General features: G+C 40.7%; 1 protein-coding gene across 4 annotated transcripts in view; it reads right to left on the bottom strand.

Annotated features, from left to right (window-relative positions):
- DAB1 (DAB adaptor protein 1) overlaps positions 1–13867 on the bottom strand; it is a gene marked incomplete at both ends in the record, with an annotated part of 88141 nt that extends 74274 nt beyond the window's left edge. For all 4 annotated transcript variants that reach the window (XM_079535721.1, XM_079535722.1, XM_079535723.1 and 1 more), the window contains one exon: positions 13801–13867. In XM_079535721.1, the coding sequence (XP_079391847.1) occupies positions 13801–13867 (67 nt within the window). The remainder of the gene's footprint in view (positions 1–13800) is intronic.
- Between the last annotated feature and the right edge of the window lie 13865 nt (positions 13868–27732).

The following is a 27732-nucleotide window of genomic DNA, read 5'->3' as shown; positions in this document are numbered from 1 at the left end:
TTAAAACCGATTGCAGAGCATCATTTTTATTCACCACACAGAAATCTAGCCTACAGCAGAGATCTTTATCTCTCAAGCTCTAACTCACCCGAGGTGAAGACTAAAGATTGCTGCTGCTTGCAGGCAGGTTCTTATATATTTAGAACACATCTATTTTACTATCTCACTAAATGTTTCCAATTTGCAGGTCAGATTTTCCACTTAACTGGCAAAACAAATGGGAGCTGTCAAGAATACTGTCTGAGCAATACATCTGCATATCCCTACCCAAACTGACCTCTTCTGTGAGAGCTGTGAGCACCCAGAGCTGGCCCTCCTCCTGCAAACGTCTGGGATGGGGCACTGCAGTATCTGGAAAGCTGACATCCATGGAGCAGTTTGGACAGCAGAACACCAATTCACACAGATTTCTATGGGACACCAGAGAACTGATGCTATATTGCCAGACCCATGCAGTCTCCTGCTTCATACCCATCCTCCTGTTCAACATAGAGCTACTACAGAATAAAACTTTTGGTCTATTTCACAGCACATCACAGTATTTTAAGCAAATACTTTTAAACTCACTGCAATTCCTACCTGCTTTCTACTCCGTGGCTTTTATTTTTTCTGACAACTATATCTGCCTTAAATAAGGCTATCTTTTGCTTTGTTTTTGCTTATAGCCAACTACATCCTTCTCAGCTTTCACTCTCATATTAAGCCCACAGTGTTTGCAAAGTAAAATTCATGCCACTTCCATCTTCACACCGTGTTTTCATCAATCTGAAATATTTCACTCTTATTCAGCATTTTTGAATGTACATCGCAGAAAAAAAATATTAGTGAAACAAAGTGGGTTTCACTAAAGTCAAAACAAAGTACTTTTATGCATTTTGAGCTTTGTTAAAGCCTACACTTCCTTTTTGAAACAAAACTTAATTGAAATCAGCTAGAGGAACGTTTCATTCATCATGAAGCAACGTTTTGTAATTAGAACACAGCTCAGAACAAAATTTTTAAGCTGCAAGGGTATCAATTTCCTTTTCTCTGCTGCAGTTGCCCACTTCCTACTATCATGAACGAGGCTAAAACCTGCCAGCAGGCTGCTGTCTCTTCAGACTGGAAATTATCAGCAAAGGAAAGCTGGGCTGTCTCAAACCAGCTCCCACTTGGTGCTCCTTTCGAGGAGATGAGGCATAGTAGAAATGCAGCCTTGTGAATGTGCTCTGAGCAACGTGGGGCCAGCTCAGACAGGCTCCATAGCCAGCTCTTGGTTCAGAAGGCTCCTTGCTCTTGTGTTAGCAGGGCTGTCCACACACAGCAAAGACTGAACGATTGTTTCCCCAGTGGCCTTTGACTTAAGACACAGATAAAAGCGAACGAGATTTGGTTTCATAATCAGGCAGCGAAGCAGGAGTGATGAAAACATCCTTAATGGCCCTCACCAAGTGGGTGATCCTAAGTCTCTGAAGTAGGTTAATACCGTGATTACAGATTTTACAGAGTTCCGCCATGGCTTCCTGCTCCAATCTCCTTTCATCCTTACCAGCTACATGAATAAAAATGCTTTTGGTATAATGGCTAAGCACGCTAAAGAAGAGTCATGTGAAGCTTTAGCCACACCTCCACCTGATATACTAAACAAAGATCCGCAGTGTTCAATGGCCTGATAAAATCACTGGCACACCCTTCCCATCTGTCCGTGCCAACCTTTGCACCACCCTCTGCTCGACTTCCCTTTCTATGCTGGGAAGTGAAACTTTACCATTCAGAAGAACGCTGTCACCACAGCCATTCCAGATTCAACACTGAAATTTTCAGGGAAAAAAAGAATCCAAATTTTCAGGGAAAAAAAGAATCCTCCTCCCCAGAATTATGACGGAGCATTAATATTACTATTTAGGCTCGAAGTGAGTAAACTAGTAAGTTAACACCTCTTCATAACCAAAATTCTGGCACGTGGAAGTCTCATACCTCAAAGCACACTACACACAACAGATCAAATTAAAATCCAACTCTAAAAGCTGTCAGAAAGAGCACTGAAGGGTAACATTCTCTGAATTTGTTGCCTTGGTCACATCAGCATTTTTTTTTTTAAACATAAAATTCTAGCTGACTAAATACTGTTATTGCAGGGTACTCAGCATGGGCCACAGGGAATTGGCTGCACTATGCAGCTACTACTGGCAATTAAAATCATTTAATTTCATACATAAAATGTATACATACATATATATATATATATATATATATATTTTTTTTTTTTTTTAATGCCCACTTCTATCTTTCAGGTCTGTTACTTTCCACACAGGCCACCATTTCTAAATCTTTTCAGCTTGTCAGTTCTGAATAACTTGGTTACTAAGATGGTATTTAAGGGGTTTAGAGTTTAATGCAGGCCAATAACCTTGAATATTTTAAAGAAGCAAGAAAGAAGCTTAGCCACACATTTCAGCAAGTCTAAAGAGACATAATTTGAAAGGCGTTTATAGCTACTGCCTTTCCGTTTTCACATCTCAGGCTTTTAGAACCTTTGGTCTAAACCTAAAGGGGAAATTTTTCCCTTTGAACTGGGTTACTTCAAATGGAAATTTCATTACTAACCTCAGAGAATTCAGTCTCCTCCAAACAGCATCTGCTTTGAAAAAACCATGTTTGGATATAATTAGTGTGGTAACAGAATCGACACAATCTTGCATGCAGAGGTTATAAGGCATCAGCTACAGATGATGTTGCAATGACTGACACCTATCTGCTGGAGAGGAGTACAAAGAAAGGATGGAACATGCAGGACTGATCCCAGCAGAGGAGGAGTTCATCCAACGGGCAGTAAATTCACAAGTTTAAAGTGGAATTTCTCAAGTTATCTCCACATTTCTGAAAGCAACAACAAACCTGCACCTTGGGTATCTCTCGCTGCTCTCTCTTCAAAAATTCACTAGTGCATTCCTCTGCGATCCACTGGGAGAGAACCACGTCTAACACATGGCATGCAATTTTAATATTTTTTTAATAAAACATAAGAAGTCCTCTTTGGTAATTCTGACTCTAGCTCTGCCTTACGCTTTTGTGTTTGCCAACAGCGCTACACGAGAGAGCTTGGAAAGAAGAAACTCCAGCACCCTCGTTCCAAGCATTCCGTCTTCTGAACTTCAGCCACACAAAAATTCATTCAGATGTTTACTCCACTCTTTGTTGACCTTAAATAGTAAACTGCCAGAGATAAACAGCTGAATTTTCCCTTGCATCCATCCCCCACAGTCTGAAAGAAGTTGCAGAGGCCACTACAAAGGAGAGCAGGGCTGCACCACTGACTTCCAGCTAATACAGAAAGATGTCAAGGGCCTGATAATTCACTACAGAAGGCAAGAGTTTTGTCATGACACAAATGAGCTTTCTCATTCAAAAAACTGAAAAACAGTTGATTTTGGAAATTAATAAGGTTTCCATGTTCCACCATTGCAAAAATCTTACTATAAATCTGGCTGACAGTACCAAAGAACTACCAAGATAGGTTACTTGTTAACAGTAGTATCTTTGAATCTGGCTATCTTAACAGATGATCATCAGGCAACAGGAAAGCACAGTTTTTTTTACAGTACAGAAAGTTCATGAAATTCTTATGGCATCTTTACATTGATTGCTTCATTATGAAAAGGATTCAGATCTTCTCTCAAAGTCTTTTTCAAAGGATTACCTTTATCTTAAGATTTGGGGAGTTCAATAGAAATACATGAAGTATTTCATATAAGCACACCATTATTTCACTTGATATAATTCCAGTATCCAATTGCTCTACAGACACTTAGCCCTGAATAATTGGTTCTACCATGAAATTAAAAAAACTCCTTTTTGATCCTCACAATCTTTGCAGTATCTTGGCAGTTTATGCATTGAATATGATATTAGGAATTACTGAATTAAGGAATTACTGTGGAGAGCTAACTAGCTGCTCAAATATAGGAGATACATATTTGCTTTTTCTTTATTTGCTAAAATGACCATGTCCCTGAAAGTGGTTATGGGATAATTTGGTATCAATGACTGATGAAATAAATCTAACATCCTAAATGCTTTTGAACACAGTGAAAGTTTGCTGCTTTCAGAATATCCCCACCCCACCCCATAATTTCGTTGCTCCATTAAATACCCCTACATTAAAAAAAATACATGAAGATAGCATTGAAGGGGCTGTTGGATTCTTAGATCTCCTCTCAATACGTTTTGGAACACCAAATTTTGTTTTGTTTCATTCAAGTGAGCAGTCCAGCAGCAGTGAGATGACATAACACTTGCCCAGTGAGGAAGGACTTGCTGGATCTGGATTATGCACTGGGACAGGTTGCCCAAGGAGGTTGTGGATGCCCCATCCCTGGAGGCATTCAAGGCCAGGTTGGATGTGGCTCTGGGCAGCCTGGTCTGCTGGTTGGCGACCCTGCACAAAGCAGGGGGTTAAAACTAGATGATCTTTGAGGTCCTTTTCAACCCAGACCACTCCATGATTCTCTGATTCTATGATCTTTGAGGTCCTTTCCAACCCAAGCCATTCTGTGGTTCTAAGTAAAAGAGAAAGGTAATCAATCTGCATTCTCCCAGGCCTTGTTAAGGTATGCACATACAGGTGAGGTACAAAGCACAGAACGTTTAGACACTTTAAGCAGAACTTGCTAACTCCTAATAAAACCACTTAGTATCACTAAAACTGGTTCTTCCCTCTCTAACCCTGTGATAACATTCAGCATCCACATCTTCACAGCTGCTGTGACCTCAATCTCTGCTCTCTTCATCACTTGTGCCTGGTCAGCTCTGATTTCTTCATAAAGTGCTGCCAAAGTAATCTCTCCTGAATGCTGCTCTGACGATGCTCCTCTGAAGCCCACTGCTGATTTCCAGTCATTCAGCCTATTTAAATTTATTGTTCCCTTCTTCTAGCTAAGAGCGACTAAAAAAAAACAGATTCACTTAAAATATTCAGATTTTTCCTATTCTCAAAAAGCAGAAAGGAGCTGCAAAAGCAAATGAAGGAAGAAGAAAATAGTGTGCTATGGGACTTCTCCCCAGAATCACGCCTGAGGATAAGGTTCTTCTCCCATCCCTAGGAATGGGAGGCATTCTTAGCTATTATTAGAAAATAACACCTGCCTATGAAAAGCTCTCCTGTTAGCAGGAGAAAAAAAAAAAAAAAACCACCAACCAACCAAGCATAATTCCTGAATTAGGAATTCCAAGGCCTTATTGCTCACCTGAACCAAAGTGCCTTTCTTTTTATACCTAGCTGCATACTTCACTGAAGCAGTGCCAGCTGAATTATTGTGACCATTTTCTATTGTGACCGTATTTCTCTTATTCCAGACAAATTTTGCTGTTCCTTTTAACATCCCTGTGATGTGACCTTTAGTAAAATCTATCAGGTTGCCTTCTTAGCAACCCGTTGTTTGGCTTTTTTTTTTTTTTTTTCTTAATAAGGAATATATAAGAAAAGAACATTGCTAAGATTTAAAGAATTTCAATCTTCTGGCGTTCTTATCAAGGCCCATGTGGTCAGATTGGGGTTGGAGCATCATGAAAAAGCACAGAGCTACATCTTGACAGAGGGGCAGAGAAGGCAGCAAATGGAGCGCATCGCCTGACCACTGTCCTTCCATTTGCTGAGCGGGGCGAAGGTCTCCAGGAAATAGCACTGTGAGATCAGCTCATTAAAAATTGTATGAAAATGTATGTCCTGAAGGGATGTTAAATTAGGGAGCTTTGAGCCTGTCCTTCCTTAGAATTTCAGCGCTTAACCTTATAGCCCCAGCATTTCTTTATGCAATTAAATATAGAGGTATAGGTATAGCATACCGCTTTAGTTACAGTCTAGCAAAGAGAAAGAAAATAGGGGAGACAGATAAAGAACTCTGTAGGTAGCTTTCATTTTGATCTTCTAGCATCTCTTTAGAATTGCCATCTCTTTGACACGCTCACTACAGCAGAGGCTATGTTCTTCTACATCCAGTTCCACTGAGAAGCGCTGATAACACATATTTAAAGAGATATTTCAGAGTCTGTGCGCTTAAAAAAATAAAATGATGGCAATTCATAAACATCCTTACACCAGCAACCACAGCAATCATTAAACACACATACATAATCAGCATTAAACTTAAGCCAAGTCTGTTTCCCCACTGCATTTAGCTCACTTTATGAGATGTCGTACGTTTGTAATAATGTACAATTCATACCACACAAAGTACAAGGAAAAGGATTAATTGAGTAAACTTCTTTGACGTTTTTGCCTTCAACCTAATTAGATTATTGGATCATAGAATGGTCTGGGTTGAAAAGGACCGCAATGATCATCTAGTTTCAACCCCCTTCTGTGTCCAGGGTTGCCAACCAGCAGACCAGACTGCCCAAAGCCACATCCAGCCTGGATTACCAACGTGCTAGTCCACATTGTTGTCACATTTGAGCATTACCCTCTTTCTACTTTGATGGCAGTTTTATGCTCAAAAATTAAATTAACAGTTAAACTCAGAAGACTTACATTTAAACTCATTCTCCTTCCTGAGCCATCCTTTTGGTTACACAACTGTTCAAACCAAACTGAAAGAATCAGACGTAGCTGTAGATCACAGATCATGTTCAGCATTTGCTAGTAGTTCAAATGCAGTTGGACACCAAAAGCAAGCTGACTCCAATAAAAGCTCCTCCTGTTATTTGCACAGTAGACTGGTACTATTTGGGAAGCCCCAATGGATACAGCAAACCACAGCTGCCTCGTACATGGCTCAAACGGTGAATCCCCACGCCCCAGCAAATTCAGTTCCCTCCAGAAGATCCTAAAAATGTGACTGTGTTAACATTTTTTGTTCTACACACACAGATCTCTGTGCTGATGGAGCAACAGCTTGTTTTCCTCCGTAGTACATGTATCACAAGCAAGCACAATGCCCAGAGAGACCACACACTGCTCACATCTCTGCTTGATATACATGGAGCAAGGAAGCACTGCTTCACAACACAGCAAACAAATGGTAATTTGCCCTACTTGTCCTATTTTCAATGCTGTTTTGCAGCAATGAGCTATGCTGTTTCCAAGAAATGGAAGTAAAAGCTACTCTGCTCTTCTCAGACTAATAATGGGCAGCACATTGGCAACACTGCCCTTCTGCACTGCACAACAGCATAAATAAAAGGAATTAGGAAAAGCCAGCAGTACTGCAGGTATGTAAGCTCACCTACTTGCAAATAAGCTATAAGCTCTATCGATTGGTGCTCCAGCCGGGGCAGTAAGAACAGGATAAACACTTTGTCTATATCACAAGTGAGAGAGAACTCCACCAATCTGCACCACCAGAAAAAGAAAACAGTGCCAAGGAACAAGCAGCTTGCTCAAGGATGGCCAAGCAGGAGAAATGCGGCTCCAAAGATATCAAAAGTGGCCTGCACAGGTTGTATAGACAGCAACAGGGAACAAATTACAGAACTGAAATGTGGCTGTCTCCAAATCTCGGGTTAGTTTAAAGCTAAGATGTTGGCTTTGGCCTCACTGCTGCTATTAGTAGAAGGGAAGATGCCAGCAAGCCAGCATATACATCTAACCTGGATTTTACAGAGCAGCACTGTGACTTTTACATTGTAACTTGCAGAACTTCCCATACCATCACTGGAAAAGGCACAGTCCTTTAGAGAAGTAGTAATGTTCAAATACACGTAACGTAACACACTGACAGAAATACTATTCATTAGTATGTATTAAGCAAGCAAATGCTTTTGCACGCAGAATGATATAAAAGCATTATCGTCATCAACATACTTATCCCTGTAGAGTACTTCCATGTGAGCTGTATTAGCAAACCTCTACTAATCCAAACCTCTAGAGGCATTGTAGCTACTAATCTGGGTGAATTAAGTCATTCCTCCTCAGCTGCACTCGTTGCATGATAGAATTTCCTCCCCTGAACAGTTCATTCACAAAGGTCCCAACACAAACTTCTCCTGGAGTCTTTTCAATGACTGCAGACAGAGAAAAAAAACTCTCTCTGAAAACCAACTTCTTTACCCGTTTGGAAATGCCATTCGCTGCTCCTTGCTCCCTTATTTTAATTCCATGTCAGGCATAATGCAATACATTATACATTACAGTACTGCTGAACTGTGTGTAGTATCACAGTGCAGTAATGCACAGCATTGGCAGAGCTGGATCCATGGGTGGTCTCATCACCAGCAGATCTCCTGCTCTACAGACAGCCTTGGAGCTGTAACACCCACCTACGTTTAAATGACTGTGTTGCCTTAAGCTTCTAATTGCTGGTTTCAATTGAAATGCTTTGATGACTGTTAAAATAATGAAAGAAATTGTAAAGTAACGGGAGCTCTCAGGAAATGTTATTCTTACACTCAACAGATTATTGATTCCTCTATGGAGGAACAGCAGAGTTGGAGATCTCCAACCTTAATTTAGGCAGGCCTGTCTCTCAATTAAAAATAACAGTAAACATTGTAATTGCAGCAAGAGACAACATCCATCTCCCTCTAAGAACATTTCAATTAACGCAACCACGGATCCCCCTTTGGTTGAACATGGTATTTAAAACAGAATTCACGAGCTCTCTAATTTATGATAGGTTATTGGATAACTCGTGTTAATTACAACTACACAATGTCAAAATTAATGATTTTCCCACCCTCTTTCAACTTGAGAATGAATTCATAACTTACAACAAGACTCAAAAGATGTGCAATTAATATTGTCAGCAACCACTTCACAAAAGAGATTTGTTAAAGGCAGGCATGTGGACTCAATTAGTGTATCAATTAATGTTGCAGTTACTTGATCTATAAATTATTGAAGAACTCATACAACTACTGCGAGGAAACAAAGCAAATCCACTCCCCGTCGATGAAATGAGCTCCTGACTGTGCTCCTCTTTCATTACTCTTCAGATCAAGTTTGAATTTTGCTGGATTCCATGAATCTTGGCTATGTAATCGGAAAAATAAATGAACTCAGAACAGTCTGACAGCTGGGAACGCCTCATTACAGTGACGATGCTTTAATTGTTGTTAGTTGATTGCAATGCAGGAAAATAAAGAAATAAAATGCATCGACTGTCCTTGTTCATAAAGCTTATTGATGTAAAGCAAAGTGTCAGTCTTGAAACGAAGCTGCAAAGACTGCGTCAAGATTTCCAGGTATGGCAAAAATGTAACTTTCATGTCAACCAGAAACTTCAAATTTCATAGTGATTAGGCTAAAGACAAGATTCAAATGAGATCTAAGAAACCCCAAGGAAGACTTGGGCTGCAATAGACACCTATGATCAAAACTGATAAAGACAGAACATAACCTTGTTTAAGGGCTCCTTATCCCCAGAGGCTTCTAAACTAAGTAGGAATGTCCTGTTTGATCTTAGTATGACTACAGTTTTGCTTCTGGGGATGTAAAGGGTTTCCTTCAGATGGCTAGATAGACTTCAGTCTCTCATTAGAGTTTAGAGGATCTGTGAAATGGATGTGATTAGCCAGCAGCCTGATCTGACACACGGGAGTGGTCCTGAAGCCCCTGCACTCTCTTTTAATTAGTAGTCACACACTAAAGCAAGATGCTTATGCTCTTTGCAACCCTGATTTCAATAGGATCAAACTCACATCTTCCAGCCCCAAGAGAGCACAGCAGGGAGCATCCCCTGTTCCTGGCAGGGCAAGCAGGGTCATTCCTTACCTGGCATTGGGAAGTGCATTGAGCAAAGCCCACTCACTCCTTCCCTCCTCAAGCACAGCTGTGGAACTTGTAAATTCATTCAGTACAATGTGCTGGCTGTAAGGAGCTCCAGCAGAGCTGCACTGCATCCCAGCCCCTCCAGCTTGCACGTCTTACTGGCTGGTGAAGGCAATCCCCAGCTTGGCAGCATACCTCTTTGGAATCTGCTGCCAGATGCCACGTGGTTCCAGTGCACTGCAGTGGAAACCTATTAAATAAGGGAATTTTGCCCATGGGGATCCTTAGCATCAAAGATTGCTATGGTGGTTGTCAAGAGGCCTGACTTATTTGCTTCTGTTTTCAGAAGACCCTGTCATTTTCAGTACTGCCTCAAGTCTTGCTACAGAGGCCATACAGCGACTGCAGTAAGAGTTGACTTTGCGTTCTTAAGCTTCCAATAGAACAATTACAGAATCCAAGTGCAACAGCACGAAACCAAATGCCTAGAAAAGTTTCCAGGCTTACCACAAGCAGAAATAGACTGAGTTCAAATTTGGCATCCTGGCACGCTCCCTTACAAACCTTCCTCTTCAGCCTTCCTGTCTAATTTTCTGTGAGCAGATCGTGCAGTGCAGTCGTTAGTGTGGATTCACCATCAATGCATCACGTTTCCCCCGAAGAAGCTTCTAAATCAATTTTAATTCCAATAGGCTTAAGGCAATTTGTTTTCAATTTGATTCATTAATCTGTACATGTTTATAAAATGGCCTTTTACCCCCTCATGTACTACAGTATAACCGTGTTTTATATATCTAAATGCTCTGGCTAATAAGAACTTCTTTTTTCCCCCAACAGGAATGCTACAAACACATGATGTTTATTCACTCGCTCAATGAACCAGATAACATAAACAAAAAAAAAAAACAACAAACTAGAATGTTATTTCTTATTCTTCTTAAAGAATCCATGATTTCTGGCAAAGATCACACACCAAAAGGAATCACCAAGGAAGTCCGAGACCAGAGCTTTCTAAATCTCCTGAGGATTTTGCATGATTTCATTTCACAGACCAGCATGAAACCTCTTCAGGACGCCTTTTAGAATTTGACCAAGTTCTTAAAAACCGTGGTTACAACACAGCTACCAGCAGATATCAGGCAAGAGTGGCACGAAGATTAGTGCTGGAGGTTGGGGTTGGCAGCAATATAATCTCCTCTAATAACATCGAGTGCGCTGTAAGCTCATAAGATGGAGTGAAGTGAAGGAAGGAGGGTTGTGCAGGTCACAGCAAAACATGGGTCCCCAGCTGCTCAACACCTTGACAATACACAGAGCAAAAAGCAACACCTTCCAGTCAGTTAAATTCCTGCTGTGTGCTGAGAACACGAGCAACTATCTTTGCCAGAGCCCATCAAATTCTGGAGCATTTATTCATCAATCAGGTCAATATAAGGCAAAATAAGGACTTGGCTTTCAACAACCTATTTTTAAGATTACCCATGGTGATAATACTATGATTAAAAAATTACAGTTTGATGTTATCTGTTGGTATTGAACTTCTCTATAGAACACTGGAGTTTTACAGCTGGATTTTACTTAAACGGCAGCTTCTGAGATGATTCCACATGTAAGTTTTTGTCCTAACTCTAGGAATTCTCTTACTAATAGAGCAGAAAACTGCCTTACAAACCAGCTCTGATGATAACAGAAAGACCAGAGACTTGCAGGAAGGACTTTAAGACCTAAGGCTGTAAAAAACACTATGTCAAATGAGAAATGTTTTAAATAATCACTTGTAAGGGAATTGCTTTGCATATGACTCCAGAAAGAGACCTTTGTTCTGAAAGTAAGATCCCATAAAATCCGTATCCATGCAGGAGCATTAATGCCACACGCCCCATCTGCAGCACAGATCTTCAGCACGGGATACACCTGTAGGAGTTCATTCGACAAGGAAACTCTTATGAAGCTCACTGCTCTGTCTCAGTGCAGTGCTGTTACTGCAGCCGGCAGGAGAACCCCCAGATGGGCAGAAATGAAGGGTAGGAAGATCCTCCCTCCCACCTGTTGAACAGAACTAGCTGTATGGCTCTTGTGGAAGTACAAAACCTGAGCCACTGAAAATACATCAGAGCTGAAAGTTCTGTTTATAAAGCAGAGAGCAGTTTCTTGGGAGTACTCAGCTCTGTTGAATAATCAAACTCACTGATGAGAGACACAAGAAACCTCATGCCAGTGCTTGCTACCTGCTGCTGCTTGCATTAATGAACTCACGAAAGAAGCCTCCTGCTTGCCACACATCCATCATTCACATTTAACAGAGAGCTCATTTGTTGAAATACACACAAATACACACAACCCAGCAACAAACAAATGAACATACCAAGTTCCTTTTGACTTTTCACTGCATGTGATTGGAACAGCAAACACTGTCAGAACTGTACACCTCATCTGTCCAAAGCACTCCATGTACAGCGTGGCTTCCAGAGGGCTGGATGTGAGCAGATGTGCCCACAGCACTGAGCATGATCATTTCTGGAGATGCACTGCTGCACGCTGTCCCTTCTAGCTCTTTAGACACTTCTGCCTGCTGCAGAGAGCTCTGATTGCTGCCACAGAATGTATTTTGTGCTTTTTCTCAGCAGCAAAGGTAATTCTCAGATTTTCCATGTGGGGGCTAGAATCAGATTTTGTGCAGAGCATCCTGTTATTATGATCTATGAAATTTTATTAACAAACATCGAGTTGCTATAACAGCTGTTTGCTCTTTGCAAAACTTTCACCCTCCAGCAGAAGAAATAACATAGGAGACCCACATCAAAAAGATGTTATCTGAGACATAAAAAAAAACCTGATATTTTCAAATTTATCAGTTTTACTTTCTCTACTTGCCTTGATGAGCTTCTCCCTCAGATCACACTCCTGTCTACATCAAAGTTCCCCTATTTATGTCTTCCCAAACTACAGCTTCTTTTTATCTCAAATGAACCACTTCTTCCATGTGATTTGAAGCCTACAGCAGTAAGGACCCTAAGCCATCCACTGAAATACATCTTTAAACCATTCCATGGCTGCGGCTTTTACAATAGTTTAATATCAAGATCTCTGATACAAAAGCTGTCCCAATCACAAGGTCTTCACCAGCTTGGCAGAATCACCACAGTAAATGGTATAGCTGCCCAGAAGCCAAACAAGTTATTTATCAGATACCTAGCATGATTTCAATTTGCAATGCACACAGGTTTCAATCTTTTTATCTCAAGTATGAAAACTGTTAGATTATTGAGTTGGTTTTGCTGTTTTACTACTTGTCCTTTTAGCTTTAGTAATGCACGTTAAATTCAGCTTCAATCTCAACGACATTGTAGGTTAAAAATACAAAACAGCTACAACAAACAGCATGAATTGCCACTGGAATTCAAGGTCTTGGTTTCCAAGTTCAATGGTATTAAAAAAGAAGAGCAATAAAAACACCAACAGAAATATAAGAATGAAAATCTCCACCAAAGTCTTACAGAACTCCTATTCAGGAGCTCATACAAACACACATCTCATGCTTATCAGTCCAAATAAGTGCCCTGGAATCTAATGTAAATTTGTAGTTATAAATCTGAAATCCCCCAGCCATGCATTTTCGTATCTTCTCCTTAATTCTCTGGGTCTTCCTTCTCCTTTTCTCTATTTCCTTTACTGGTCTGATCTCCCTATAGACTGCTACTGAGTTTTCTGTAACTTCACAAAATGTCAGCAGGACTGAAACTTCAGCAACAAAGAGCCCATTTAAGCTCTGGTTAGTTCAAAACGAAGTAGAAACAAAGACTTTAGAAGTGTATTTATCAACAAAGCAAAACAGCTATCTTTTGGTAAAAGTCATTTTGTTAGCCGTGTTTCCATTTGTGAAACAATTGCAAGTGAAGTAAAAAGTAGTGGAGGGTAACACAGAATTTCCTCCTTACAATTCAAACATATTTTTGTAATATAGGATTTGATTCTCTGACATTATATGTTCTCAGACCAGGCAAGACTTCCACTCAACAACTTTTACTTCCATGGAGTGCATAGACAACAGAAGAACCATAGACGCATAAAAGGTGGCAGGAGATACATAAAGATAAAGAGAAACCAGACGTTACCTTTCTTTTTGGAGTCTTTCTTTGTGCTGGTTTTAACAGCCACTTGAAGTTCTGTCTCAGTTGACATCCTATATCCTTAGTCCTCTTCACACAGATCCAGTATCTCGGTCAGGCTCATTTAGAATATGTCTCCAAGAGAATAATTGAGCCTTTCAGACACTATAACCCAAACAGTTCATCTCATTCAGTCCCTTCGAGTGCTGTTAAAAGAAACAAAAAGTAGCAGTCATTTTCTGAGTTTAAAACATGAATAATAATAATAATAATAATAAGGCATTGCAAGATTACTGAGAGACGTGGTTAGTAAGCATGATGGTGACGGGTTGGCAGTTGGACTTAATGACCTTAGTCGTCTTTTCCAACCTCATGAAGCCTATGAAATTCCCTATCTACAGACAGAGAATGCCTGATTCCACAGTCTGCATTTGTAAATGATTAAACACGGGCATTTATGGCTGTTGGAGATGTCTCCAAGGGTGAGAGATAACACTAGAAGTGCATAAAGCCCCATCCTTCCAAGCCAGCAGCTGGAGGCCAGGGATTACATTCTGGGAAGTAGATGGCAATGTCACCAACAGCAACAAATTCTGCATCTCAATTCTTAAATGGTGCAATTACAGGGTGAAAACATCTTGCCAGATATTAAACTCACATCTGTACTCCTCAAATGCTCTTTCAATACTTCCATTCTATTACTTGAACAAAGTCAAATGAAAAACGTACACATCTGTTGTACTGAACACACAATACATCTTGCTTATGATAATGTGCATGTTTCAGGTATAAAAGAATCTGCCTCTGTTTAGCAAAGTTGAAATTCCTTACACCCACCTAGCACTTATTCCTTCAAATACCTATCTGTAAATACACATCTTTGAAAATACACTTAATTCAACTTACAGTTTACAGAAGATTTAAATGCCATAGGACTACTTCCAAGGGGCAAAACGGTAGCATTTGGGGAAAGCTATGCTTATTGTTGGTGAGATGCAGAAATGCTCCGGCTGTGAAGCCCCAGCAGATGTGTGCTGGGGAAGCTCGGGCTGCATCAGCAAGCAATAAGCAAGGATTAAACAACTCAGTGAAGACTAAAGCATTGCTCCAGCTCTTCCTGCTCAGAACAATGAGCTGCCTGCTCTGTCGGCCTGCTCAGGGCAGACCACGCTGTCCCAAAGCCATTTCTCACGATGCTCCCTCATTGAACACTTCATCTTGTCCTTCTTTTGGAGAAAGCGTTCTCCATTATTAGTGCAATTACAGTGAAGTCCATCTGCACTGTCTGAACAGGTGCCCGGTTATTAAATAAGCATTTAATAAAGAAATTAACCCAGCATATCGGCTGGTTAGCTGGCCAGAGATTAACGGCAGTTAAATACATTTGCTAATGGCACTTCTCAGTAATTTAAGGAAGTAATGCACTTAAAAATTGAAATAACTTGGACAGTTTAAATCACTTCCCACAGCAAGGGCCATGAAGCCACTCGTACTTTCAAATCCAGCCTCTTTTCACATTTTAAAATGCTTCAGTAACATTACATTGCCACGCAGCCTGTGAAGTGATTTAATATAGCTGAAGTGTGTCAGGGGTTTTCTTTAATAAGCTCTTCAAATCTGTATGCCTGTTACAGAATATTCAGAGATAGCTTTTCCAAATCTGCTGAACTGATTTCAAAAGACGAAATTCCGCATTTCTCCTCTGTGGAGTCTGAGGAAGTACAGAAGAGCAAAAAGGAGGAAGAAAAAAACCAATCAACTTACAAATCTAAGCTGGAGTGCTTGCTATATACACCTTCTCAGAGTGCTTTCATAAACTGAAAACGTTTATTGTTGGTGTTGCTAGTTAAGAAAACAGCAGAAATGGAAATGCAAGTGAAGGCTGACCGAGGAGAAATGGAGGAAGGCAAGGAGTCCACAGGCAGGCGCTTGTGGGACTCCTCTGCAGGAGCCAGCTCTGCACCAATCCTTGCAATCCCCCAGCAAACAGGGAGAGAACAGATGTCCCCTGCTGCCCACGTCCCCATCCCCTCCCCCTGCACAACCCCATTTCATATTCAGCTTTACAGCACAGTAGGGATGCATCAGCCTTTCCAGTTCAGTGGCACTTACTTAAAGCATCTCTCAAGTCACAGCTGGATTGACAGTTTATTTTTCTAGAGTTTGGGTTTATGTTTTCCTAAAGGTTAGCTGGCACGAAGCACCAAGAGGAACCGCCTGACAAAAGGAAAATATTTCTAATAGGTCCCTTTACAATAAAATCAGAAGAAAGAAAAATTTGAACGAAATACAAACTACCCACAGGGTCAAGAGTTCAGCAAGTTTCAGAGTCCTAAAGGCTGTGTTTGGGTACAAAGCACCAAGAATTTCATCTCCTCTTGTCAGCTGCTATCAACAGAATAGCTGGAGCAATAATATCTGAACAGCACTGAATATTTTAAGACAACAACGTATGAGTGCCATCTCATTTGAAACTCTCCAGAAAAGCTATATCCCCTCGAGGCTCTCCCACTGAGTAATATTTTAAAAAATAAATGCGTGTCTATTTTTGGACAGGTTCACATATTGATTTACTTTAAAACCTAATCAGGTCATACTCTCCCGGGCTCAGAGATCCTTGAATAAAGCAATAGACATCTTTGTAACAGGAACACATAAACATCTGTCAGATCAAGCTACAGTTCAAACTGAATTTGCTACAGCGACAATTCCTCCCAAAGTATAGGCCTTTATGTAAGCTACATTAGTAAACTTCCATACCCTGTCCATATTTCAGTTGTTTATTACCCAGATGAGAACGGCAGTCAATCTGCTCCTCACCGCAACAGCTTTTATTGTCTCCTCCAATCTAGGTCACTGCTGTTAAATACTACAGCCTCCCAACTGTGGCGAGTACTGCAGCATGTGTTCTAGCAATGAGATGCCACAAGCCTCGAGCAGCTCTGCCACATTTCCTTGCTCTGAAGGGAAAATTTTGTTAGCAGCATTTTTAATAATGATAACAATAATATTAAAAAGCTCTAATCTTGAATGTAGCCGCTCTTAATGATCTTCTTGTGCGCCTCGCTCCTGTCCCAGCTACTACAATGCTATGTGCATGCCTCAGCTTTTCCTAAAGAGGATTCCAAGCTCTTCGTTTTAACAAAATACTGATATTCTCTATTCCCTTATTAAGTGGATACAGCAAGAACACAATCGGTGCATTTTGGAATTAACTGGCTTTTAATTCCAAGAGAAGTCTTAAGCCTGCATTCTGTATTACTCCTACGCCAACGTAAGACCTAAAGCCTCAGTGAAGAAATACTTCTGTAGATTCCCTCCGCTGTCAGGATTAGCACAGGTTGAACCTCCCATTCCTCAGCTGTGTGTGTGTAAAACCACGATTTCTGCACAATTCTTTGTCTTCTTAGCCACACTCCACTGAGCTCTCAGAGAGCCTTTAGGGTGGGCTTCCCCCATCCCAAGGGACAAGAGGTCACATAGCATGATCTGAATGCTTCCCTGTGGCTTCAGGGCTTCGAAACTTCAGAATTTCCCTCTCTTAAAAGCAGCTTCCATCTGCTTATGTAAAGGAAAAGCAGCCTTAGGAAGGCTTTGTAACTAAGCCCTGGCATTCCCTAGGTATTTAGGTTCTCCATGGCCCCAGAGTGGGATCCAGCAGGTCCTTCATGAGAGGCTGGCACCTCCCACACAGGAGTTTGACAGAAATCCTACTGCCATCCTCAGCTCTTACTTTTAGACGCCTGCAGCTTTGAAATTCCTTTCCTCCAAAGCATCCCTAAAATCACCTGAAAAGAATATGAATGCACATACTTTGCAAGTGTAAAGCAAAACCTGAAATATCAGAAGGGCAAAATATAAGTAACGAAATTATTTTTAAAAGACCTTTGAAAACAGCTCAAGTGTGAAGGATTGCTATCCAAGGACAGAACTGTTACTCCTGAGCACAGAGCCTCGCATGGAGACCCACAGACGGCACGCCACACCAGCTCCGTGCTGCTGCAGGAGGTTTTTCATCCTTGGGTTTTCCCCCCCAACAAGATGAGTTCCTCAAATCCCCAGTTCTTCAAACCCCTGTTTTCAAAATAACCTTCAAGCAACTGTGGCCCATACCAGTTTATTAAGTTCTTTGTGGTTTACAACACCTCGTTACTCTGTCTCTAGGGCATCTCCAGGCATGCTATGCGCACCTCAGATGCAGCACTACCGGAGCTGATTTACAACAAGAACAGCATCTTGCCAAAAAATTGACCTACAGCTTATTTCCAAAGTGAGATGTTTATTAGTACTCCAATGACAGCAGGAATAATTACTGAAATTCCTCCTGGAAATCACTCCTTGTAGTGGCAAATACCGCACTTCACGGCTTATTCACCAGAAGTGCTGCAAATTACCTTCTCTTAGAAAATGCTGACTGGATGAAATAGACACTGTTCACACGAATGAACTGATTTCATAAACATTTTGAATGGGAAATTACTGAGAGTTCCATCAAATATAACAGTTTCTATTTTATAACACATATTCTAGAAAATAAGTGCAAAGCAAAAGACACTTCTGTAACAGAGTTTGTGAGCTTTCAAACTTTGGTGCTCGTGACAAACTACACAATGTCAGCTCACCATTTCTCCCAGGAAGGATATTCAGATACTTTTAAAGATGCAAAGAGAAAAAGCACCAAAGAGATTTGCACCAATTGGTTGGAAGACCAAGAGAAACATATCGGTACTTTTTCTTTCAGCGCTTTCAAACTGAAAGTTGCTCTCAGCCTGATTTCCAACAGCCCAGCACCAGCTTCAGCTCTGGGACACAGCACCTACCACCCCTTCCATGGGGTTTGCTAACAGCTGTCCCCTCATTCAGACTTTCCTCTATGCACATACTCCTTTGCCGACCCCAAAGCAGAGAAGATAAAGAATTTCTGATAACACTGAGTAAGAGCAAGCAAGAACCCAAGCTCGTAAATGCTCAGACACCACCCAGGCATACCCTGGCTGCATTCTGACCTCCACCAGCAGAAAGCTGCCTTGCCTCCATTACAGCCCATAAAGCCACACCAGCACAAAATCGATAGCACTGCATTTGATTTCTATTGGCGTAACTCCATGGGTTTTAATGGAGTTGGAGTTACACCAATTTTATGCTGGTGGATCTGCATTAGTGTCAGTGAAGTTATGCTGGCGTGACTGATGTAAACGACATCAAACCAACTGACCCCTATTGGTCTAAACTACTCTGCCATTAGCTCTAAAGCAACGCGAAAATGCAAATCTGTACGTTACCAAAGCAGGGTCTTTGGAGTTTACTTTTGCAAAGCAGGAGAACGGCTCTTTTGTGATCCTTTCGACACCAAAGAAACAGAGCGAAGACTGAGAAGGGAAAAAGGACAAAGTACACAGTTGGGATCACAGTATTCTGTAATTAGAGTTGTTAAATGATTACTAAAGCGCAGTGGTGCAATCATCACGCCGAAGGAAGCTGGGAAGTATGCAGTCAGGAACATCACCAGGGAGAAGGTAATGGCAATGTCACAGACACCACATTTTATATTTAAATGCAAATTCCTTGCAATCAGAATCCGTGTTCCTAATTGGAAGAAAAGGTTACGGAATTAAATGCCTCACATCCTGGACAGCTCAGCAGGATTGAAAGTTGCATGGTAAGTTGAAGGCAGCTTACTCATCTCCCGTCCTTTACAGGAATATCTTAAATCAGCTTCTTCTTTTAATTTCAAGATCACTTTCTTACTATTGCAAGGAATACCAAACTGGGAGTCAAGTCCTAATTCATTTTAAATAAAATATAACACAACTCCCACAAAGGTCTAAGTCATGCTACATTTTGAACTCTAAAGCAGATCTTGAAGCAATGCTTTGCACTGGCCCTCCTAGAGGACATGAATTCACACCAACTCTTCCAGGTTCCTTTTACATTTGCTCAGTCCCATAAGTTAACCTATACATCGTGCTCTTCAATTTCCTGAATGCTTCCTGACATGACACCACAGTAAAGCAAACTTCCTTTCTGTCAGCAACAAAAACTCCTCTGCCAGGATCTTTCCTCGCTGCCATTTGTCAGAGCTCAGCCCTTGTCCATGACAGTTAAGTAAGAGGAAAACTAATCAAAGGACTTCACCTCGCTATAAATGGACTTCTGATTTACTACACCAGGCCTAGTGACCAGACTTCTACCAAAGTTCATTGACTTGCAGAGAAAAGGGGAAAAAATAAAAAGCTTTCTGGGACCGCGAGCATCACCCAGGCAAAAAATTGGTGTTACGCTGTTGTTCAACAACTGTAGGACATCAGGATTTTAAATATCCCAGTAAATGAGCCTTAGTTACAGAAATACTTCTGACAATCCCATGTAAAAGCTCACACCCTCATACCAGCAAAGTTGCTCACAATGATAATTCCATTTGACAAGCGATTCCAGACCAGTGTACTTGGGAACGGCTACGAGGTTTTAATGGAGAAGTTTCACTGCTAGAAAATATACAAATGAACCAAGATAAAACAAAATACAAAACCCTAACCCAACGATTTCAAGCATGGCCGCATCATGTACTGGAAGAATCAAAGCCTAAGAGATCATTTAGAGATCCTGCCAAAGGAATTACTGAAAAGAAATACCAAGCTACTGCCAGGCTAAAATGTCAGGGGGAAAAAAAAAAAAAAAAAAGGAAAAGAAAATACTAAAAAAAATGAGAGATGTTCTTGATATTATTCAGCTGGGGGAGTTAAGTAGCTAGATGAGTAAACTACACCTACTTGAGTGGTAATGCATCACAAAATCATGCTTATTTTCTAAACATTTTTTAAAATTACCTAAGTCGCATGCAGAGAGGAGCCATTCACCTTCCACTGTCATGCTGTAGTTTACTCTCTCTTGGAAGCAATTACAGGACAAATGCCAAGCTACAGAAGGTATTTTTCCAGCAGCAGCATCTGGCTTCTTGGCAGCCTCCTCAGGCAATTCTGTTGGAAGCTTTAGAGATGCTATTGGGTCAGCCCTGGTCCTATTGCTCATGAACCGTCTGGCAGTTTCTTCTTCCTAGATGTCATAATCCTTCTGATTTACCTTGAAGGAATTAGCACGCTTTTATCCATTTCAAAAACAGTTGACCTGCAAGGCATTTAAGGGCCATCTATAAAACAGTAAAAATCACTGGTGTAAATCTGCAAATCTTCACACTATCTGCAGCTTTTCAGGACCCATTGCTTAATACATCATCAAGAAAACAAGTATGCAGTGCAAAACCCATGCATCTCTTACTGGTAAATTGAATGCATTCCTCTCAATTCAAGGAAAAAAACATAAGACACATGACAAATAGATTAATTAAAAAGAAAAAAAGAAAAAATCAAGCTGGAGCAACAGCAAACCTATGCCTTTATCTAACATAAACTGGTCTCGTACAGTGCAGCACTACTGTGCTGTATCCCATAGTAAGGGATGGCACACATGAATTCAAGGAATTCCTCTAGCAGACAGCAAGCCTGAACTGAAATACAAGGAAATGCACTAAGTTAACAGAAGGAAAACAATTTCTAAGAATCCACTTCTTGCATCCTTCCTTCTCCGTGCTGCCTGTCCCTCTGCTATGGTCTGCATCGTCGTGCAGCTGTCATCATGCTTAATCCAGGAGGATGGAAGACAGGATGCTGTTTTTACCCTCCCTATTCGCGTATCAACAGAATCAAGCCTGTGATAAAAAAAGCTTTATGTCAGTTCGTTGAGATCCTGTGGAATTAATACAGAGAAAAGCAATAGGCTGCTGTAGAAAGCACTTTTATTGGCCATAGCATGCGTGGGATTCTCCTTTTTAAAAAGATTTCTGTGCAATTGCTTGCAAGATATGTACTCCTCAACTGGGAGAAGAGAAAAGAAAAAAGACTCAGATCTGTTCATTACATGACTTCTTTTTAAGACATTCCCACAAAGATATACTTGCACATCTTGTACCTTACATCTCTTCTTTCAAGAATTTTCAGAGAGGTTAGAATAGGAAACTCCAACAAAATCCTGTACCAGGTTATCATCTGGGAAAAAAAAAAACCCTAGTGCCCAAAAGTAAATGTTAGAGGTACAAGAAATGCACTTTATAACCTATTAAAGGTCCACGAACCTTGGATTTTCAATATCAGGAGTACACTGAACAATGTAAGATTGGTAGGACTAAGAAAAATGCACATGCCCAGGTCAAACAAAAAGCCAAACAGAGCTCTGTCATCAGCAGAGAGCAACTAAATACAAACAGACACAAAATTCAGACTTAGATAATGTGAATTGACTGAAGTAATTCTATTTTATGCAGGGTAAAACATATTCTGATTACAGGCAGTGGTGCTTGCAAGTTCTAAATTTAGGTATCATTAGGGCCAGGTGAACTGTCAAGTGAACTAATCTGAATTTTATCCATATCAAAGATTTGTATCATCCACATATTAACTTCTCAGAATTAAACCATGTATTCACTCCCGTACTTCATACATCTTTAGGATATCTGCGCTCATTAATTAAAATCACTGCAGAATCACAGCACACATGAACAACAGAACCTGGGTTTCAAAACGCAGTGCAATGGCACACAGTGAGAAATCAATTATTTAGGCTCCAGTGCCTGAACAGAAGTTCCTGGCACATTAGAAACTAAGCTGTAATCAGGGGAGAGGCAGCACGGATTCCCTTGTTTACAAGTTGTTTCTGCAGTGTGGGAAGCATCCTCAGTGAGCACACATGAAGCCTCACCTGCCAGTGATGCCCCAGAGCTCAGCAACAACACAAGTGAGATGGAAGCTACAAGCAGGCAAAGAAAGGGCTTCCAAGGTGCAGTGGAAATCTACGTTATTTTAAACTCTCTTTGATTACACAGCCTCTACAAGCCCTTTCAGGAGAGAGAGCAATCAGGAGTGCCAGCAAATGAGTGCCTTTCAGCACAGCAAAGAAAATCAATTAAAAGCAGGTGAGATTTTGGCTGACCTTGTGTACTGCTTTCCTGAAACACCTGGTACAATTAAAACAGTCTAGAGGGATAATATAATTTAATATGAAATAAAGATTGCTACAGTGAAAAACTTTGCTGTTTTAGCAACTGAGCTTAAAGCCAAAAGGTGAAGAATATCTAATTCAATTAAAACGGGAGGGAATTCAAGAAGGTGGAAGTTAATTACTTCACCTGGAAGCTGGCCAGGACCTTTGGGTTAAGCACCTCTACTCATGTGCAAGTTTGCTTTGGTTTCTTTCTGCTTCCACAACTAAAAAGCAGGCAGTAACAATGGCAGTTTTGGAAGATGTGCAATGCTTGCACCACCCACTGAGGTTAATTAGTGACAACAGTGACAGCTTTACAGAAATCAGAGATGATGAAGAACTTGAAGGCCATCCTACCTACCTCCCTGCCAAGGAAGGTTTGTGCTTAAGGGTGCATTCTTCCATTCTTCACCAAACCATTATAAATGGCACAAAGCAGTAGGACTCATATCTCCACCCTCCAAAGTCTTTCAAACACTCAGGCTGAACAGAAGGAAGATGTTAAACCAGTGAGCAGAGTCCAGCTTCACATCATTACTCTGAGTTAGCCGCTAGCAGATTATCTGAGCAATTATTCTCCTCCCTTACTGCACACATCCCAAATACCTGTAATCCTCACTTAGCTCAGCTACAACCAGCGTAAAGACAATCTATCCCCTTCAGGTAAAATCTAATGGTAAAATCACATATCACTAAGTTTATAACCTATTACAGCCTCCATTATTCCATAATGCTTATTATTTTGTACTCACAAAGACAGGGAGATGTAATTTTATTGCTTACAAATCATTCTTACATTAGTCTTCCACTGTTATAAACTTCACTCTGCTTTTCCAGATACGCTTTTTCCATTCTGCATATTTAAACAGTAACTCTAATTACCCCTACTTGATTGCTCTTCTCTTGCAAAGCTTTTCCACAGCATCATCTGCAGTGAATTCTTCATCCTACTTGGATTTTAAAAGGCCCATGATGCATCATATTCTTTAATTAAAAAAAAAAAAAGATTAATCACTACACCCACAATAATAACAGTCTAGTGCCTTGTAATAAAGCCAAAGACAAAATCAAAGTGTATCTACTGGAGCTGCAATCTCTCATGCCATATAGCAGATGCACTCATACAGTTCAGTTCAATCTCCAACACCACACTCCGCTGCCCTGAGGCATGAGATCACAGAATCCTAGAATAGCCTGGGTTGAAAAGGACCACAGCATCACCTCGTTTCAACTACTCTGCTACGTGCAGGGTCACCAACCACCAGACCAGGCTGCCCAGAGCCACATCCAGCCTGGCCTTGAATGCCTCCAGGGATGGGGCATCCACAGCCTCCTTGGGCAACCTGTTCCTGTGTTTTACCACCCTCTGTGTGAAAAACTTCCTCCTAATATCTAACCTAAACCTCCCCTGTTTCAGTTTAAAACCATTCCCCCTTGTCCTAAAGATCATCACTTCCTCCTCCCACCTAGCTCAGGGTACAACAAAGAGTTTCCTGCAGACAATGGCTGCCTTTCCCATGCAGTTCTGATTTATCCCAAGCATAGATCAGTTCCTTTGCACAAAGATCAAGCGGAAAGAAAAGTTACTACATGACTGCACCACCATTCACTCACAACTCTGCAACTCAACAACATTAATTTCAGCATTTCTTCAGTGATGCATGTAACTATGCAGTAGTAATTTACACTTTATGTATGTGTATAATAACGTAGGGTAAAAAGAGGACATGTGGGTGTACCACAACCATATTTCAATGCCTCTTGAATTTGGCTTGCAAGCTGCATTCTTTCAGCACCTCCTTCTGCAAGTTACTTAGCAATACACGGTAAATATTTTGCAGAGGTGAGGATCTCTCAACAAGATTCTGGAAGGAAAGGATAAGAAAGAAAAGAGGATATCCAGCTCTAGCTGTGACTTTCTGGTCTCTTTGTGTCTCAGCAGTCTCAAAAAGTATTAAAAACAAAACCAACAAAACAGCCCCGAGGCCCTGAGCGCTCAAAGGATTCCCATTATTATAAACAGCTGAATACTTCAGTAAATAAACGAAAACACAAAAACACAGTGGTACATCTTTGAGCCAAAGACTTTCATTAGGGGATCTGACATTCAGCCAAGAAAAGTTTCTGTCTTGCTTCCTCAGCTCCTCTCCACAAACCACACACCGCTGAGCTGGTCTCCACAAGCAGCAATGCCAAGACAGCGAAGCAGCACAGTGCTGGTCCCAAACTCCAAAACCCCAAATTCCAACCCAGTGTAGTTGCGTGTAAGGAGGATAGTTCAAAATCTTGTAACTTTGTCCAAGATGATGATAAAAGACTCAAGAGGGTAAGTTCAGAACACCTGCAAACACAGCCAGGAACAGGAAAAGGTATCCACATTTGTTTTGGATTCTTGTAGGTTGTTTTCCCCCATGATATTTTCACCAGATTAATGACTTTGAAAGGATATTTGAAAGGGTTGGACTAGACAATCTAGAGTTCCTCTCTAACCCTTTAGATTGGTTGTAAGGGAAGAAGTTTTTTTTTACAATAAGGGTGATGAGGCACTGGCACAGGTTGCACAGATCGCTGGTGGGTGTCCTGTCCCTGCAGACACTTAAGGTCAGGCTGGATGGAGCCCTGAGCACCTGATGGAGCTGGGGGTGTCCCTGTTCATTGCAGGGAGTGGGACCAGATGGCCTTTAAGGGTCCCTTCCAACTCTAACGACTATAATTCTACAGACTGCTGCAGTTGAGTGATTCCGTGAACACGTGCACCTTGAGGGCCACAGTAGAGACCCAGTTTTATGGCAGAAAGTGACCCATTGCCCATACATTCAGCACTAAAACACAAGGCAGTTCAGAGCTTTCAGAGCATTATTTGAAGAACAACTCTGTTTGGAGCTCAATAATTAACTCCCAGCTAATTTGTTTCTACTCTTATCCATTAAAGAACATTTGGATAAACAGATTGAAGAAGTTCATTCACAGCTTTGTATCTATACAACTATTACAAACCTTCCCCCTGCTGCCCATATAACCAAATTAAGGCAGAAATTTCATTTATGTGTTCTTAAAATTATTTTAAAATCATCATTAAGATGTGTGATTTCATCTAGTTTTACTTATGACTCCAAAGTCATATCCTGACTGCCATTTCTATAGGAATTCAGTGCCAAATATTGCCAACTTCCAATTTTACTCTCTATTTAAAAATACCCTGGCAGTATTCAGCAAAAAGGCAAATGAAGATTAAAGCACAGCCTTTGCATTCCAGCATAATATTTCAGGCAACAATTTCGAGAAAGGAAGGGCAGAAAACAGACTGTGCATACACTGCAGTTCAAAATAGATTCATCATGTCAAACAGCATAATTTTTCTTTTTCTCCCCATTAAATAGTTATTTTAAGTTTTCTGCTGAATATATTTACATGCATAATGAGACTTCTTCAGTGCTTCCTTCTGAGTTACTATATATGCTTTAACACTGCGTGCCCTAATAGTGTACAGATATATACAAATGCACACATAAATGTATGCACTCATGCACGCAAAACTCATGCAAAAAGAATTAATGGGGATTTTGACTGGATGCTACCCCCTGTAAATATGTTAAATGTGAATAGTGCTTATGGTGAGGTTCATTAACTGAAAATATTGCTTTTGTCTACACAACTTGTGTCGCCCACATAAGAATGGATGGCACGTAAATGCTAATTTGCAGACTTGGTTCTTTTCAATTTACCATCGGGGGCTCTGTTGGGAAATTCGGTGGTCACTTTACTACAATCCTTAGGGAACAACTTGAGCTGAGATCTCGCTCAGCACCTGAAAATAAAACTCTGCAGGTGACCTCCTCCAAAAAGAAAGAAGAAAACAAAAAATAAAAAGCTGTTGGAGGGAGAAGATGTGAAAAGAAAAAGGAGAAAAGCCTTTAAAATTTTTAAGCAGGTTTATCTGTTGTTTCACCAAAGCAGCACAGTGTTCTATCTAACTTTCCAAAGGGCCTCCCAACCTCCTTACCCCTCAGCATGCAAGCTGCTTTGTTATCAAAGCTCTGTTCTATAAAGGCCACTTTTTTAGCAGCAACTTAATGCCTTTAAACTCTTTTCTGTAACTTCAGCGTTCGTTTCTCAGAGCAGTCATTAAAGCTGGGCACTCCGAGGCTGATGGGCATACTAAGCTTGCCCACTTCGAACTAATTGCATTCAATTTAACATTCTCCAAGCACTGACAGTCCTCATTCAAGCCAAGTGTGAAAGTTTTTAAATTAGTTTTCACAGTTTGATTCACAGACAGCAAATGCAAAATGACACAGGATGAATTTTTATTTTATTTTTTATTTTTTTTCCCCCAACAACACAGTGCAACAAAATAGCCCAAAGGCTATTTTAGTTCATTCGGTTCAACTATTACGGAAGATTCACAGCACAGAGAATGCTCTAACTGAGACAAAGGCTCCGGAGGGCTTTCGAGGCTTAATACTGCCCCGTTAATGAGAGTACCAAACGTTTGCACAGCCTTTCCACTTCGCCACTAGATGTTAAAATGGAAGTCCAGACCATTTCAGATCAGTCAAATTGATTACTGCTTAAAGTATTATCATTTTTTTAAATATTTAATACAATCTGGTATTGGACTGTGAAACGGCCAACATAGAAATCCATGCTCTCGGGAAAGTACAAATCATGGTTTTGCATATAATCTGACTCTTGATCAGTCTACACGTATTTGTTGAGATAGAAGTTAAAAAGCAAGCCAGAAGACTGAATTGTTGATCGCAAAAATGATTCGTTAGCACACAGAATCATTAAGGTTGGAAAAGACCTCTAAGACCATCCAGTCCAAACTCCAACAACACAGCGGAACAGGACAGGAATTTGGTTTCCTTGGCACTTCTCGTTTTTCCAGTGATTACAGCTAAG

This window comes from Tetrao urogallus (assembly GCF_951394365.1).
Source record: "Tetrao urogallus genome assembly, chromosome: 5".
In the NCBI taxonomy this organism is placed as follows: Eukaryota; Metazoa; Chordata; class Aves; order Galliformes; family Phasianidae; genus Tetrao; species Tetrao urogallus.
Note: the sequence above shows the minus strand (reverse complement) of the source record. Positions and strands in the feature narration are given on the sequence as shown.